This window comes from Balaenoptera physalus, assembly GCF_965194825.1.
Source record: "Balaenoptera physalus genome assembly, chromosome: 16".
Taxonomy (NCBI): domain Eukaryota; kingdom Metazoa; phylum Chordata; class Mammalia; order Artiodactyla; family Balaenopteridae; genus Balaenoptera; species Balaenoptera physalus.
The window spans coordinates 5,660,824-5,677,446 of NC_138898.1; the positions used below are offsets into that span (position 1 = coordinate 5,660,824).

The window sequence follows — 16,623 nt, forward strand, 5'->3', positions numbered from 1 at the left end:
CAAGTAAGTCAAATTAACAGTTACCAGAATATTCTCAGAATGAAATACCTGGTTCTGATGTGACTAGAGAATATAACATAACAAGCTTGACATCACAGGCTTGATATCAGGGAGACTTGAAGTAAAATATAATCATACCAGAGTCCTTTGCTACAGTTCTGTCAACTCAAACTGGTAAATCTAGATTTGTTTTATTCTCCAAAGCCATTGGCAACCTCGCCAACAACAGAAATTGTAGACCCTTCCTGAGTGGTGTGCCTTCCCGGCCAAACGTGAAGCACTTTACATGTACCAGTATCGTGATTACAGCATGAACTCTGGAGTCAGACTCTCTGGGATTAGGTCCCAGCTCCACTGCTTGATAGTTATGTGACCTTGGCAAAGTTACTTAACCTCTCTGTATGTTTGTTTCGTCATCTGTAAAATGCGTATGATAAGAAAGGTACCTAGCTCATAGGGTTTCTGTGAAAATGAAATGAATGTTAGTAAAGCACCTAGAAAAATACCTGGCACATGATAAGTGCTATACAAGTATTTTCTTCCATTATTATATTTGACCTTATTTACCTCTTGAGCAGGGCGGGCTTCATGGCTGTGCTACCTGTGCAGTCACACTGGGCCCCAGGCCGAGAAGGGCCCCATGCTCGGTTTAATTCTCGGCTGCTGTCATCTTGAAATTCTTAATAACTCTTGAACAAGGGACCCTACACTTACCTTTTGCGCTGGGCCCCAAATATTCGGCACCCGGCCCTGCTCTTGAGGTAGAGAGTGTTACTGTCCCCATTCTGCTACATCTGGCTGGGTGGCTTTGGACAAGCAACATCCTCAGTGTTCTGACCTGTAAACTGTAAGCGTAACTACTGACCTGACAAGGCTCTTCTCAGGAGAATTAAATAAGATAACGTGTAAGCAGTGATTGGCACATACAAGTTCTCAGAAATATCTATTATTATTATTAACATTTATCTCAATAAAAAACTAACCCAACATTTCTTTACTTCTCCTATAAATACATAATCTTGCTTACAATTATAATAAACTTTCCAGTGCAGTTAAAACTTTATTGAAAGTACAGAATAAAATCATAAAACTCATCTCTGGAAAAATTAAGATAAGTTTATGAGAGGAAAAGATCACATCTTTACTGTTCTAGAAAGGCCTTATTAAAACTTGAGGTTTCTGTTAATCTTAAAACCAGTTCTTTGTTCTCTAAACCTAGACTAGAGAAGAATTCAGGTGACTTGAATTTGGGTGAGAACTGATACAACCCTGGGAAAATTTTTCAAATAAGTATATTATTAAAAAAAAGTATGCTCAAAATCAAAGCACTGAAGACTACATCAATCCAAATATTTATTCATAATAACCATTACTAATTTCACAGTAAATGAATGAGGTATGACCCTTATACTATGAAGATAAAGGAAAATATAACTAAGAAGAAACTGCTGGACACTATCATTCATTTGCAACCTCTCCAAGTTAGGTTATTATTATTTTTGTTACTGATAAGATACTCCATGCCTTAACATTACTTGTATTGTAGAAAGTAAATAAAATATTTGTGCAGACTTTGATGACATGTGTAAACATTTTTTTCAAACAAAATTTAAAAGTCAAAATAACATACATTCTTTTATGATTTACGTTAGAACATAGGATAGAAATTAGTCTCTACAGAGAAGGATAAAATAAAGCCTTCTGAAGAAAATTAGAGTGCAGCATTTTTTTTGACAAAAAATACAATTAACGGAAATTATTTTATTAAGACCATATGTTCTTTCCACAACAGCACCCACTGCTGAAAACAAAACTAACGAAAAGCCTCTTGCAATCACAAGATATATTCTGATATATTTTTATATCCATCCTCCAAATTTTAATTTGTTGGGTAAGTACACTCTGGAAAGATAATCTGATGATAGGAAGGTCAAAGCTTGAATTTCTGCCTTCATTTTAGAGTCTGCCATTATTTCCATCTGTCAATAAAAGTAAAATATAATCATACCAGAGTCCTTTGCTACAGTTCTGTCAACTCAAACTGGTAAATCTAGATTTGTTTTATTCTCCAAAGCCATCGGCAATAACCTTTAGGTCAGCCAGAATATTCTGGAGCTGCTACAGCTAAAAATATTAGTATGGATTCCTTCAATAATTAGGAATGGTCTGGGATCTTTATAACTTCCTTCTCTCCTTTTTTCCCCCATGAAGTATGATGCAGCCATAGACAATGGGTATATAACTATGATGAGGATAAACTAGATCAGCTCCACCCAGCTGATCTTACCTATTAGCATTCACAATTCAATGTTTCTACAACCATTTACTGCTGAACAACACACACGTTAGTTGTTGGTTATATAAAAATTCAAGAAGGATAGTTCCAAAATATTATGTAAATAGCCACTGCTAAAGTAAAAGGCAATAAAACATACAACATTTGAATTTTAAAAAGAAACATACTTCTTTTCTCCAAAATGGTTGGCAAGTAATATAAGGTCTCTTCAGGATACTGTCAAGTTTCATTTGGTCCTGTTTTGTCAGTGGAATTAAAGTACCTTTAGGTATATTTAATCTGGAAAAAAATAGATTAAAAAAATCAGTAAAAACAAAGTGCTCCTGTAACTTTAAGGTCACATATATTTCATTTTTATTTATCATACTATTTCAAGAGACTCAGAAATAACAGATGAGAAAATTAGTACAGATCCACTTTTAAATACGGAATTTGGGGGATCTGGCATGTCTTAGACCAGCAAATATTCAAGATCATAGCGGAAGTCTGTTGTAAGTTGTTGTTTTCTTTCATGCCACACTCACAGGACGATGACAGGAAGACAGACATTGGTTATAAAACAAATGCCGAGAACACTAACATCGTGTGTATCAACACCAAGGCAGCCCCCAGGGCACCGCAGTTTCGACGCGGTGAGCGCCACTATGTGTGGCCAGCAGCAAGATCCACTGTGGCATTTTAGGTTCCACTGAGTACTTAATTCTCTGTAATTCATTGAGAATTTTCTGGGCCGAAGAAGTTAGTCTATCAATTTTCACTTACGCATTCATGCATGCACACAGACGCGCGCACATCTATTTAGTTTCTTACACTTTTTAAAAGATTGTCATTTTATCTTGGTATGTGTTTTAAAAATAGAACATGAGAGGTCCAGGATTTATGTTGTGAACTGCTTTTTGAAGTCACAAATCCTGGATTTCTCAGGAGAGCTCCAGTTTCAAACAGTCTTTTTCAATGTCCCCATAATTATGACCATTTGCCAGTGGCAGCTCCTGAATAGGATGACAATTTGATTGAAAGGGAGGCCTAGAGGATTTCCCTTGAAGCCATGTTTGTGTTGCTATCACACTTTTTTCTTTGATTGTACATTTATTTAGAGTGGCTTTTGAGGGCACTGATGGAATTTATGAGATGCAGCTAGAGTTTCTTCAAGTTTTCCACCTCAATAATCAGATCCTCTGTCCTCAAGTTGTGTTAGAAATGATATTCCTACAAATAGATGACCCCCAAGGGATTTTGACCATGACATATACACTAAACTGACAAAACTTTGATTCACTAGAGCGTAAACATTCAAAAAACGAAAACTGAATGTTTTCTCTGGTGCCCTCATTTTGTAAGAAGCAGTGATTACCCAAAACCTGTCATGTTCCATATTTATAAAATAAGCACCTGTTACCACGGTTTGCTCACTGCTTAAAGAAATCCAATAAATGTTTAATTTCATTCTCACTGGCTAATTAAAACAATAAAATATTTTAAAATATCACATTAGCAGAGATGAATAAAGTGATAATGTCTCATGCTGAAGGACAGATGGGCTCTTACTCTCCAGGGAAAACAAAATAATTAACCTATGCAGAGGGCAGTCAAAGCCTTAAAAATGTGCATACCCTTTGACCCAGCAATTCTGGGAATTCGGCCTATGGGACTAATTAAGGATACCGGGCAAAGATTTAGTTACAAGATGGCCCACCAAAGCACTATCCGTTGGAACAGAGACGTGGAAACCACCCAAACGTCCAGCTGCAAGGAGCTGACTGAATAAACGCACTCAGAATTGGAACTCAGCAGAAGAAGACATTCAAATGAGGTCTTAGGAATGTATTTATTGATAAGGAAAAGCGATCACATTGTGTTATGTGAGAAAAGCAGACTGCAAAATAGAGTATGACTCCATTCTTTTGGAAGAAGTTGTGGCAATGCACAGCAAATAATCAACAAGGGTAAAGCTGTTCATCTGTAGGTGACTTTTATCTTGTTACTTAATGATATTTTTTCTATAATGAACATACATATATTAAAAAGGACAAAATTTAGATTTCCCAACTTTAATCTTAAAATGAGATTTTTAAATGAAGTTAAAAATTTAAATCTATGATAAAGTTAATTCATATGGCAAATGGTGTTGTCAAGGATTACCATTTAACTAGATTCAATGCCTTCATACTTTCTAAGTATAAAAAAAATTACTAAACACTTTAACCATAAAGGTAAAACAAAAAATGTCTTCTAGCTAGCTAAAGGTTCAATTAACCAAATATATTTAAGTATTTTAGTAGTTGAAACAGAAACGTGGATAAATGTAATTCATAATTATATAATCCCGAGTCATTGTGAACACGGTAAGTAAAAACCATTAAGTGCTTTCCCAGGTGGTGACTTTTTAGGCTGTTACATATTCCATATTACAATGAATCATCATTTTAAATATCCTACTTCTGCTAACCACCTAACCTTTTGATATCAGAAGGGAGGAGACCAAGCCATCTAATAGCTGGAACTGTGAGATTATGGGCTTCAAAAGACATAGCCTAAAATAAAGAGCAGAAGTATATTAGCTAAGGTATGCAGAGAACTAGCATACTTGTTTTTGCAGCAAATTTTTTAACTTATTAGGAAGGACCAGTACTGAAGACTTCACACCCCCAGAGACCACAGAAGTAAGAAAAAATCACCAGGGGCTTAGCTAAACTTGACTTTCAGTGGAGGTTTTAAAACTGCTCTGTAGTATTTCTGTATTGGTTTTCTATAAAGTAAAACTACAAATGACCCCTCTGACCTGCATTTACTGTTGTTCATGATTCCATACCTTAACACCTTGCTCCACCATCCTTTTCATCTGCTATAAACATATACATCAGGACACTCAAGGTGTACACCAATGGTTCCCAAACTTCACCATGTGTCAGAACCACTTGGAACGCCCACCCTTGGAAATCCAGACTCAGGAGGTCTGGATGGGGATTGAGATTTGCATTTCTAACAAGTTCCCGGGTGATGCTGATGTCCAGGACAACATTTTTGACAACCATTGACGCGTGGTAGTTGCCGTCTCTAGTGGTGAAGTTTGGTGATCTTTTCCTTTCTCCTTATGGTTGGAATTGGAATTCAACCAATGGTTGGAAGTCGGAATTCAAGGCTATATATAATTTTCAGGGTATAATCAATGATCAATGTTGCTATGCTGAGGGCCCACAGTTACTTCAGCAGGCCAGGAAAGTGGAGGATAATTAATGCCTCTTGCCCACAGGTAGTCCCACTCTGTCATCGGCAGTCACACTGGTCATGCTGGAAGCTGGAATCACAGGTCTCAAATAGACTGGCCCTAGACTAGGACAGTAGCTTCCCCGGTACATTTTGGGGGCCCTTAGCTTACTAGGGGCTGATAAGTAAATGCAGAAATCACTTCAGTGAATATAAAATATCTCAATAGTGAAAAAGGAAAAATATTTTTCTATACTTACCATAGATCCATACTTATAGATACACATTATTTCTATGCCTGTTAAAAGAAAGTTAACTTTAAAATTAGTCTTCTTGCATATTATAGGCTAGATAATTATACCTAACATCTGCAATTTTTATTTTTGTGGACATTACCAATGGAAAATTTATGGTTCAGTTTAATACGGTAAAAACAGCGATAAGCTGCCCCCAAATGATTACAGTCATTCATTTTAATCTAATAATCATATTCTTTTAATTTTTTTTTTTCAGCCACACTGCACGGCATGTGGGATCTTAGTTCCCAGACCAGGGATTGAACCCGTGCCCACGAAGTGGAAGTGCAGAGCCTTAACCTCTGGATGGTCAGGGAAGTCCCAGAATATTTTATGAAAGTGTTCTATGAGCAGAAAAACACAACTACAGATATGATTTATTATGACTATTGTTTCAAATAGTCCAACAATAAATTACCATGAGGATCAGCATCTACAAGAGTGAAAATAGGAATGTGAAATGTATCCCACAGCTTCTTGACTAAAAGTCTTGTGTTCAGATCAGGTACTCCCTTTCCCTAAAAGCAAGTATTGAAATCATTTAGTAGAATGAAACTGATCCAACTATATTCTTATTTTGTTAGTAACTTAAAAGTTAGATCCCCTCACCTTAAATTTCAGGTGATGGAAGACTGGTTTTGACTGTGAAAAAATGTACACTATATACAACAGGGTGAAAAAGCCCACATAACTTCATACCTTTGACAATTATCCCAGTCCTAGAAAATAATCCTAAGGAAATATTTCAGCAGAAACAGAAGAAAAATCTGACATACATAAAGATGTCCACTGCAGGGTTATTTAACAGGACAGAAACTATGATAAATAGCCAAAATATCTCACAACAGGGACATGGAGAGGCAGCAGAGCACGGTGGTGACATGCACCAGCTTTGGGGCCAGACAGCCTGGGCTGGCATCTGGCTCTGCCACTTCTTGGCAGCATGAACCTGAAAGAGTCACGAAGACTCTCTGAAGTTCGGGGCTTCTTAACACCTTATAAAGTTACCATAGGAATTAAATTATTTAATGATTTATAAAGCATTTAAAAGAGTACCTGGCTTACATTCAGAATTTAATAACCCTAAGCAGTGGAAGAGTATTATGAAGCCATTAAAACAATAATTATGTAGAAAAGTAATTTAAAGAGCTTTACAATAGCGTTAAGAGAAAAAAGCAGAAAACCAAATGAAACATGGAGCAGAGAAGGAAGCAAGCAGAGAGAAGAATGGGCTTTCCATGCGACCGCTCTGAGTTTGAACTCCCTCTCCGCCAATCATGAGCAGGTAAAGTTGGGTTGGTTTCTTGGTGTCTTAGGCCGTGGTTTTATTTATAAAATGGGATAAATATGCCTGCCACACAGTTATGGGGCTACAGCAATGTGCAGCTGAACTACCCGAATCCCAGCCCTAGTTCTGACCAGCCTTAAGATTGCGGTGAAATACCTTCCTGGGTCCCATTGTCCTACTGTTAAAATGGGGATGATAATAATACCTACCTCACAAGGTTGGAGAGACTTTACACGTTGCTATGTGAAAAACAGCACTAAAATGGGAACCCTTATCGTATCCAGTGCCCGGCAGAGCTCCTGGCACATCATGAGCACTTAGTGAGCGCTAGTGTATTTTAATTTTTTCCTTTGGGAACGACTACACATGTATGTGGTAGAGGAGACCACAGAGGAGTACCAAAGGCTCCTTCCTAGCCTGGCCCTCGGTTCTCAGCTCCCCTCTGTAGGAACAGCTACTACAGGTCAGCTGCTTGTGGGTGTTTCACCACAGCAATGACAGCAATTATCAGTGGACACCATGATAGCACCAACGTGTAGGTAGGCAAGGACTAGGAGGCAGCCTACAAGAGGAAAGGCAAGGTAGAAAAAGAAATGTGACAGAGAGCCGAGCTTTACTTGCGCCTCCGATGCGCTAGTACCAGCCGTGATTCAAACGCCAACAGCTGAACAGAGGCCGGGGCCCGGGCAGCTTCCTCTGTCGGTAGTGGCTTGGCTTCCTATCAGCCCAGCAAGCATGCACTCTCACCAGGGAGGTGTGAAAGCTGAGGAGGACTGGACCAAAGCGTGAGCCACAGGACACCCCCACTGAGAGATCACTTCAGGGGTTCAGGTAGCGCCTTTATTACTTATGAGCTCTCAGTCTGCATTTTCCATCTCAACTGTTCTCCCCTCATTTCAAACTGGGCAGAGGCCACTAGGATTTCCTGCTATCATCTCAAATTCATATTTCTAAAACTACATTCAACATCTTTCTGCCGCGAAGAACTGGGCCTTCCCACCAGTTGTCCTGTAGTATCGCTGGTGATATCACGGTAAAGTTCCACACACCAGAGTCATTTTGACTCCTTCCTCTCATTCCGTGGTCACCACGTCCTTTTGGACTTGCCTTGGAAATGCCCTTTGCTTAAGTCCTTTCTCCTTAATCATTCCCCTGGCATCCTTCCACCCAGGGAACCACCTGAGAGCCTCTGGACAGGCTCCCCAAATCCAGTTACGTCCCTCTCCGTCTAACTGATGACGCTGCCACACTAATCCTTGTCATTTCCATTCTCACCAATCCACTTTTGTAAGCACCTGATATTTACACTATATCAGGATGCCTCCTGGGAGGCGTTATTTGATTTCAGTCAGATTTGAGGATGGTTAAATAAACACCTTGGAAATTCTTGGTCTATAATCCCAAAGGATGCATCATATTGATAACAGAATGCTGTCCAAGCTTATGGATGATGTTATAAACCCCTCTTACCAATCACCAATGTAGTATGTTAGTCTTGGAATAGTGGTAAAGGTAGATAATATACCGTAACCATGATGCACGGAGACATTTTGGTGCAAAAATTGTCATCTAGGAGCCGCTGAAATGTCGCATCTTTTTCTACAATTAATAGAAATTTTGCATCTGTAATTAAATCTGTGAAGTTAAGGCTGATAAATTTAAGGCACGAGTATTTCAATTTAACCACTAACTAAATAACGGTTATATTTGAAGGTAAACAGATATCTATTCACACACAGTATTTAGATATGTCTCTCCTACTAGATGGTGAGCTCCTAAAAGGATCTTAAAAAAGGGACCATGGTGTGCTCATCTTGACCACTACAGGGTTTGGCTTGTTGGTTACACATTATGAAGGCTTGATTTATCAAAGTCATGGATGAATGAACATTCTAGACGTTTAAATAGTTTTCCCAAAGGATACTCCAAATTCCTTGAATATTAGATGGCACAGCAACAGCCTAACAAAACAAGACAGTTTTTATTTTAAATAAATAGCAAGCTTAACGACATTTAAAAATTTATCACAAAAATCCTATATTTTCATTAAAAAAAAAAATACACCTGTTATCAGAGGTCTATGCCTCAGTAAGAAAACAGTAGGACACAGATTTACTTTTCAGTAAGAAAACAGACATATGACCTAAACTACTTCCCAGAAGGTGAGAATTTCTTGGAAATTTTATAGATATACGGCTTAAAAAGCAGAAACTGATGAAGGAAAGACTTCCTTATGCAGGATCTCATAGGTGTCATTCTCCTCTTTCCAAAACGGTGAGCTGGCCCTTTCCAAACTTCTGTGCTAGTTCAGTACTGTGGGCTTTCTACGCACCAAGCCTAACAAACAGTTTAGTAACAAACATTAATTTCAGAACCAGAAAATTTTATGAAGATTACATAAATAACCATGCTAAAAGGGTCAGGTCACGCTCTACCTGAAAACAACAGTGCATTTTAAAAAGGAATGTGTATGTTTGTTTCTTTCAATATGACATTTGGCAACTGGCATATTTTGAAACTATGTAATGTACAACCCTGTACAGCATATACATATTCATCGATTTTATTTTAAAATCTTAAGCTCCAAACTACATAACAAGGCAGTAAATAAAATGGATTTCAAAAACAAACGATCTGAAATGGAGTTAAAACACGTGAAAACATTAATGATGCTTACTGTTGCACATGCACAATTCACCTTGGTGCCATCTTCCTCGATATACCTTAAATTGCCAGCAATTAAACCTTTTGATGTAGATAACTGAAAAAATAATAGACATATCTGAAACCTTTTTCTTGAGTTTACTTTATGCTTCTAAGTCCCTTCTCATGTTCACCTGCTAAATTATATGTATTTTGGCTCAGACTGGAATTTAAGAAATAAAGGAGAAAATATGTAAGAGCATTTAGAAATGAAAAATATTTGATAATTCATCTGTTTTGGTTCATTTATCCAAGGGAATGCAATGAGAATAGATTATTTAAATTCATAGTGAGAAAAACATAGTATCAAAAATATGGAAAGAAGGCACAGATTACATTTATTCTTCTATTACAATTTTTATATGTTTTGTCTTAAAATGTTTTGTATGAAATGCTACTTACTATATGCAGACTTCTCCTCGGCACTTTTAACATACAGGAAATATCATTGATAATATTGTCCACAACAGTCTGGTTACCAAAGAGTTGGCTGTCGGTGTAATATATGTCTCTATGAAAATTTTAAAAATATATATTTTAATTAACCATATTCTCTTTGAATATGATAAGTATTGGAGTATTAATTGAAGAAAGCTTTAACTGGATGAAGGCAACATATAAGCAAAGTAGTTTACCACCCATAGCCTAGTTTTATGTAACTTTTCAAAACATATAATGAAAGTTAATGCCACTAAATCTCACACTGCATTTTAAAGAGTAATTTATTAGAACAATGTACTTACCGTTTGGTTGCGTAAGTGTTGCTCTGTACTAATTTATAAATCATGGACAATATTTTAAGAATTAGCGCTGGAAAATAAGATGCAATAAACAAGTTACTCATCATTTTTCTTACGAATTCAAAACATACTGCTATCAAGGATTTTAACTGTCCTCAGTTACTTTCCACAATATTACAAAAATTATCTTCCCAAAATAGAAGTGTTAAGTACAGAATAATAATTGCCTGAAGAATCAGATAAAATTAATTGCTCTATGTACAGCAAAATTGAGAGAATACTTTTCCACTGACTCATGCATCTTGAAAATTTCTTTTGAAATAATACTTTACTTCCATGGTTATTAACAATGCAAAATTCTATAAATGTATTTCAAGTACAGGGTGGCCTATTAAAGAACAAGTAAAATTATTTAGCTAGGAAAAACTATAACCCAGAAGGTAACCAAAATTATTTATTTTACTACAGAAAGCTAAGAAAGATTAATTTACCAAAATTTTTAACTGATTTTGGTGAATCACTTTTGATTTTTCTTGTGGTACAATGAGATACCATGTGAAGACCCACAGAATCTTCAAACCTGTCATTTTGTTTAAAGCAAGGGAATAGAATAAAAAAGAATTAACTTCTGAACACCAAACAATATACACTTAATGTCCTCTTCTGAACATCATTTAAATCCCCATTTCTTCTCAATGTAAGCACTGATATATTATGATAACCTCGTTTATAAGCTTAGATAATTCCAGGTGGTAATTAGGTAATTAGCTTTGCAACATACAGAGGCACTAAAAGCAAGTGTATAAAATACATGAATTAAATACCTTTAATTATGATGCATGTGTGTGTATTTCTTTCTTTCCCAGGAAGATATTTAGGGTATGTGAACTATTACCAAATATTTCACAATTTTATTAGCATTTTGCTCATTTTCTTGATTGGTTTATTTAATTGATTGGTTTATTTAATAATTTTACTCAATTTAATAATAAGTTTTGAAATGTTTTGTTTAATTTACCCCCAAAGTTACAGTAAATGAAATAACAATTTAGACTAGGTTGTTAAATTGAACTGCCAAGCCTGTCCTAAAGGTGGCAGAAGGCACCAGGCAAATAGGCTAGGTGACAGCTGCTTCAAGATCCATCTTACAAAATATGATTCAAAAGTTTACAGTTACATTAATTATATTGATCATAAAAGAATACTTAGTGCCTAAAGAGCCTTAAAATTACTTTAATTCTGTTTCTGTAACTCTTATTGAAGACTATTCTTGTAGTGTTTTTCATTATTAAGTGGAAAGTGTCTACAGGTTGATGATCTGAAAGAAACAAACTATGTAACTAGGTTCCAGGACTCTGATAAAGCTGTTTGCTGATTTTACCCTCTTGGACACAGGACTTAGCAGGGGGAGATTTGCTAGGGGAAAGAGCCATCAAAATGTGCTCTATGTTCAGGATACATTTATTTTGGTCTCAGTATCAGGACTGGTTGTAGCTCCCCTGAGCAAGTGGTTTGCTTTTGCAGTGTAGATGAGAATTCCACTGGTGCTATTTCCCCCTTTTGAGTGCTAGAAAGCTTGGATCCAAGTCTGGAGCCTATTTTTAGCAGGACTGTGAGACTTTATCATATGCATTTTGAATTCTAACCCCTTTTGGTGCTCCATTTTTTGTTCCTAGCATTGTTTTCCCTTTGCCTTATCTTTCACACCTACTTCTAGTTTATAAAACCTGCCTGTATGGTATGTATTTTGTAAACTTCCTTAGATCTTTTTGGCAGGGTAAAGGCAATAAAAAGAATTAAATCCAACTAGAACTCGAACTCAAACTCAAATAATGACATAGATACTGCATTTAAAAGTAAAAAATGCAAAATGCCCACTTTATATTCTCCCAGCTTGATCTGTTGTCTATTGTGAATGCAGGTGCTTCATTTCTTGCCAAGCTTGTGATTATGTCTTGGATAACATTTTCTATAGATGCAAGAACCTCAGAACTGAAACAATAAATACACCATGATTCAATCTTAATTCTAAATTAGACCTTTAAAGTATGTAACATTTCCCCAGATCAATATTAAAGTAATTTTTAGTTTCATTGGTTGTTTTTTAAGACTAGGTGATATATGTCAATGATATTCTCTCCCACTAAATTTTTACAACAGTAATGCATTAAAACAACAACTGTATTTATAGTGGTGAATTACAGAGAAATTTCATTTGCTTGTAATTTTACTTCTCAATTACCAATTGAAGTAATATCTCCCTTTTAATGACTAGACAATATAATTTATAAATATATTTTTATCTACTCTTCATATCAGCCTACTTTAAATACAAACTCATCGACTTGAAATACTACTGATAAATCTTTTAATTAAAATTGATGTAATACTTGCTTTGAATTAATTTCCCCAAAATGCAAAGCGAAAATATTTCAAAAGAAAAACTTCGTGCTGTAGCACGTTACCTTAATTGATCTCATGCCATAAATCAGCCCTTTTGAATTTTAGTGACACAAAAAGAAAAAGTTTAATCACTACCATAAAAGGACTTGGCAACTACTACACCACAGAAAATTATTAAGACTTAGCCCAGTTTTCTGTCAGCTGACTTTTAATTTCACAAGCCATCAGCTTCAAAAAATGTTTTTCTGTTATAAACACTGTAAGAATATTGCCTAGGAAGGGAACTCATATTAAATCTAGAAAATGCACAAAATGTAGTGTTCTAATTTCCACAGAAACATCAGAGTTTTCATTGAAAATGCATGTATCAGAAAATAAATTTTAAAACATTTCATATTTTCTAATAGTGGGATGCAAAACCTGATTCAGATATCTCATTTTTCCAGCCTGGAAAAAAAAAGTTACAATAACATTATGACCAACTTTAAAACAACCAGATTTCCATCTGAAACGTAAAAAGGGACTTCCACCCCTTTCTTTCCTTCACTCCCAGTTCTCCCTTAAACTAAATCCTTTTGTAAAAAATTTTTTGTGGGTTTTTCCGGCTTTTTGGTTTTTTGGTAGTTGGTTTGGACTTAAAAGTAAAAGGCAGTAATTTGTTTAAGCGAAAAAGTTTGCTGATAAATGGGAAAAGCAGATCAAGGAAGCAGAACAACAGAGCATTTTAAGTAAAAGTGGTGAATAATGTAAACATAATTTCTGTAGTTAACTCCAAGCTGGGCAGCTGGAGAATCTCGTAACTGATTTTATCAGCACCGCACTCTGAGCTAACCTCTAACTGCTTTAATCGATTTAAAGAAGTGTACATTCTCTTCACTTCGAAGTCAAAAACCCCATTGCCTCACTAGAAACCATTTAAAATGTGTTGACTTCCTTGTTCATTTTGATAAAACACACTTATTGAGAACTCACAACATTGATTTTCCCCCTTTCCCCCCCCCCAAAAAAAAAAGCCTGAAAACTTCTAAATTTTTACACTTTTGTTTTTTTTTTTAAACAAACACAAGGCCAAACTGTGCCTTAAACTCCCCCAAACTGTTAGGATTTCAAGAAACTCGTGAACCCAGCTGTGGGGATGCTCCTGGAACATTCTAGAAGACATGGGGCAGGGGGAGGGTGGTCTGTCACCAGGCTTTCTGAGTTCAAAATAAGTTAACAGCAGAGAAAGGGGGTCGCTAAACAAGGGCCTTTCTCGGGGTTCAGGGCTGGCGGGCCCAAAAGGCCTCACCCTGGGGCCGCCACAGTGGGAGAAGAGAAGGGGGTCCAGCATTTCCCCACGGAACACCTCAAGCCCGGCTGCGCCGAGGAAGTTTTTCGCTAAGTCCCGGCGTCTGCGCCCCAGAAGGAGCCCTCATACCTAGAGGCCAGGTGCGTCCCCCCGCCAGCGGGCTCCCCGCCGCCTTTCCTCAGGGCGGCCAGCAGGGAAGCCCTGTGCTGGTCCAAAACCTGGAAGAACGAGGCCTCAGGACCCCTGGGTGCAAAGGCCATGAGGACCGCCTGGCAATGAAAGTGTCCAAGAGCAGGAACTTGACTTGGGCTGATATCGCCCTTCCCCGCACCCACAAAGCACTTCCGGGAAAGGACGCAGCTCCTTTCCCGCACTTTCTGGAGAGGGCTGACCGCGCATGTGCACTCCTCACCCCCCGCCCCAGGCGGAGCTGGACCAACGCATGCGCATAGCATCTCCATTGAGTGAGGCGTGCATGCGCGGGCCTCTCTCAGGTGCAATCCTACCTGGGAGGCAAAGTGAGGGACCGTTGCCTGGGCGCCGTCTGGCAAGTATGGGGACCAGCATAAGGGACCAGAAGGGTATGCTTGGAATGTGGGACCTAGATTTGGGACCTTTAAATTGTTTTATGTCTTTTTTTTTTGGGGGGCTATTTATGGAAAGTAGTACCAGAGGTTTTTCACTGAAACAAATAGTTATGGCTATCCAACTGTGTGTCAGATACAGCTCTAGGCACTGGGTTCAGCTCAGGATCAAGGCAAACAAAATTCCTGCCCTTGCTAACATTTATGAAGTAGTTGAGGGCTTAAAAGCCCATTTCACTCAGCCTCTCTCTTTTAATTCCCATAACCATGCCAAGAGTTTCCTAATATGATCATGGGGATTTTGCAGGAGAGGAGAAAGTGAGGCCCACAAGCTCAGGCAGGCCTGGGTTAACATCCCAACTCCATCACTTTGTTGGCTTGCCAGATTTAGCAAATTATAATACAGGACCCTCCGTTACAATTGAATTTCAGATAAACAGTGAATACTTTTTTTAAGGATAACCAGGTTCCATGCAATCTTTGGGACATACTTTTACTAAAAAATTATTTCATTGTTCGTCCGAAATTCGAATTTAACTGGTCGTCCAGTATTTTAACCTAGCAACCCTACCCTTGCAGGTTTGGTGAGCTGAGCCTTTACCCCTGCTCTCTTCTAGAGCAGAAGATAGGAATTCTGAAGCCCTGCGGAACGAGTCCTGCCTCTGGGGGACAATTTCTTTGAGAGAGAGGACAGCAGGAGAGGCCCTGGAGCAAGGTGGCTCTGAAGCCTGTGGGAACAGGTCCTTTATGGATGGGGTCCTGGAGGCTTTGCCCCAGAAGAGCCACCTGACATCAGGCCCTCTCCAGAGAGCTGTTTTGTTCCCTCAGTTCCTGGTGATTTGATAGTGTTGAAACAAAACCTGCTTTCCCATCATAAATAACAAACTCCCTCTGTTCATAACGATGAGTGTCTGTGCCAAGCCCGGTGCTGAGGGCCTTCGTTATTATCAACACAAATACTTCCTCACCACCTACCCTGCACTAGGCACTTGTAGTTATTGAGGTCACGTCTGTGAGCAAGGTGGACAGAGTCCTTGCCTTTAGGGGACTCACAGTCTAGGGGAAGGGGGGAATTGAGGAGAAGCAGGTGAACACTTAAATAATTAAATTGGCAGGGTGACTTAAATCAACAACCCTAAGCTGTAAAAATTATTCTCCCCATTTCACAGGTGAAGAAACTGAGGCTTGGAGAGGCTGAGCAGTTTGGACAAGATTGCATTGTGGTTGGCGACGGAGCTGGCAGGTAAACCTTGACTCCCCAGTGGAGCTCTTACCGCTAGATTATGAGGCACCACTGAGGGTCTGGCTGGGAATGCATCATAATTTTGCGGGGGTTTCTTTGGTGGTGGAATTACCCCTCCGGCCTCAGCTTTTACATCTTTCAGATGAAGGCATTGCAGCAGGTGGGTTCTCCATGAGAAACAAACAATAAAAGGCCGTTGAAGGGAGAGGCTGAGTCAATGACACCATTGAGGCTTGTCTGCTGGGAGGCACCTCTCTCCTGGGACAGAAACCGTCTGACCACTGATCACTGTCTCTCAGGAGGGCAGACCCTTCTGTATCACGTAGCGCTACGCTCAGCCAGGAGCCAGCGGCCTCACTAGACCTGACATGAAATGAAAGGTCCTGAGCTGGGCGGGGGCCCTGGGAGGGGATCAAAACAGTGAAGGGAACAAACCCATAATAAAGCTGGCCTTCCTGTGGGGAGAAACCGCAAGGTGCAGACTTGAAAGGGCCTCGCTGGGGTTCCCACTGCGCAGACCAAAGGGGGAGGCCTTAGCCCTCCTCCCAGGCAGCTGCAGCCTTGCCCTCAGGTCT

At 38.6% G+C, this 16,623-nt stretch overlaps 1 protein-coding gene across 1 annotated transcript; it reads right to left on the bottom strand.

Moving 5' to 3' along the window:
• Positions 1 to 212: 212 nt before the first annotated feature.
• SPO11 (SPO11 initiator of meiotic double strand breaks) lies at positions 213 to 14,682 on the bottom strand (the record flags this gene model as incomplete). Its single annotated transcript, XM_082428188.1, has 13 exons — positions 213 to 1,979; positions 2,464 to 2,575; positions 4,754 to 4,830; positions 5,764 to 5,801; positions 6,218 to 6,317; positions 8,613 to 8,722; positions 9,012 to 9,048; positions 9,765 to 9,848; positions 10,193 to 10,301; positions 10,534 to 10,600; positions 11,022 to 11,110; positions 12,409 to 12,522; positions 14,351 to 14,682. 13 exons carry the CDS (start codon positions 14,680 to 14,682, stop codon positions 1,860 to 1,862), a joined length of 1,389 nt encoding a protein of 462 aa, XP_082284314.1. The 3' UTR covers positions 213 to 1,859.
• Between the last annotated feature and the right edge of the window lie 1,941 nt (positions 14,683 to 16,623).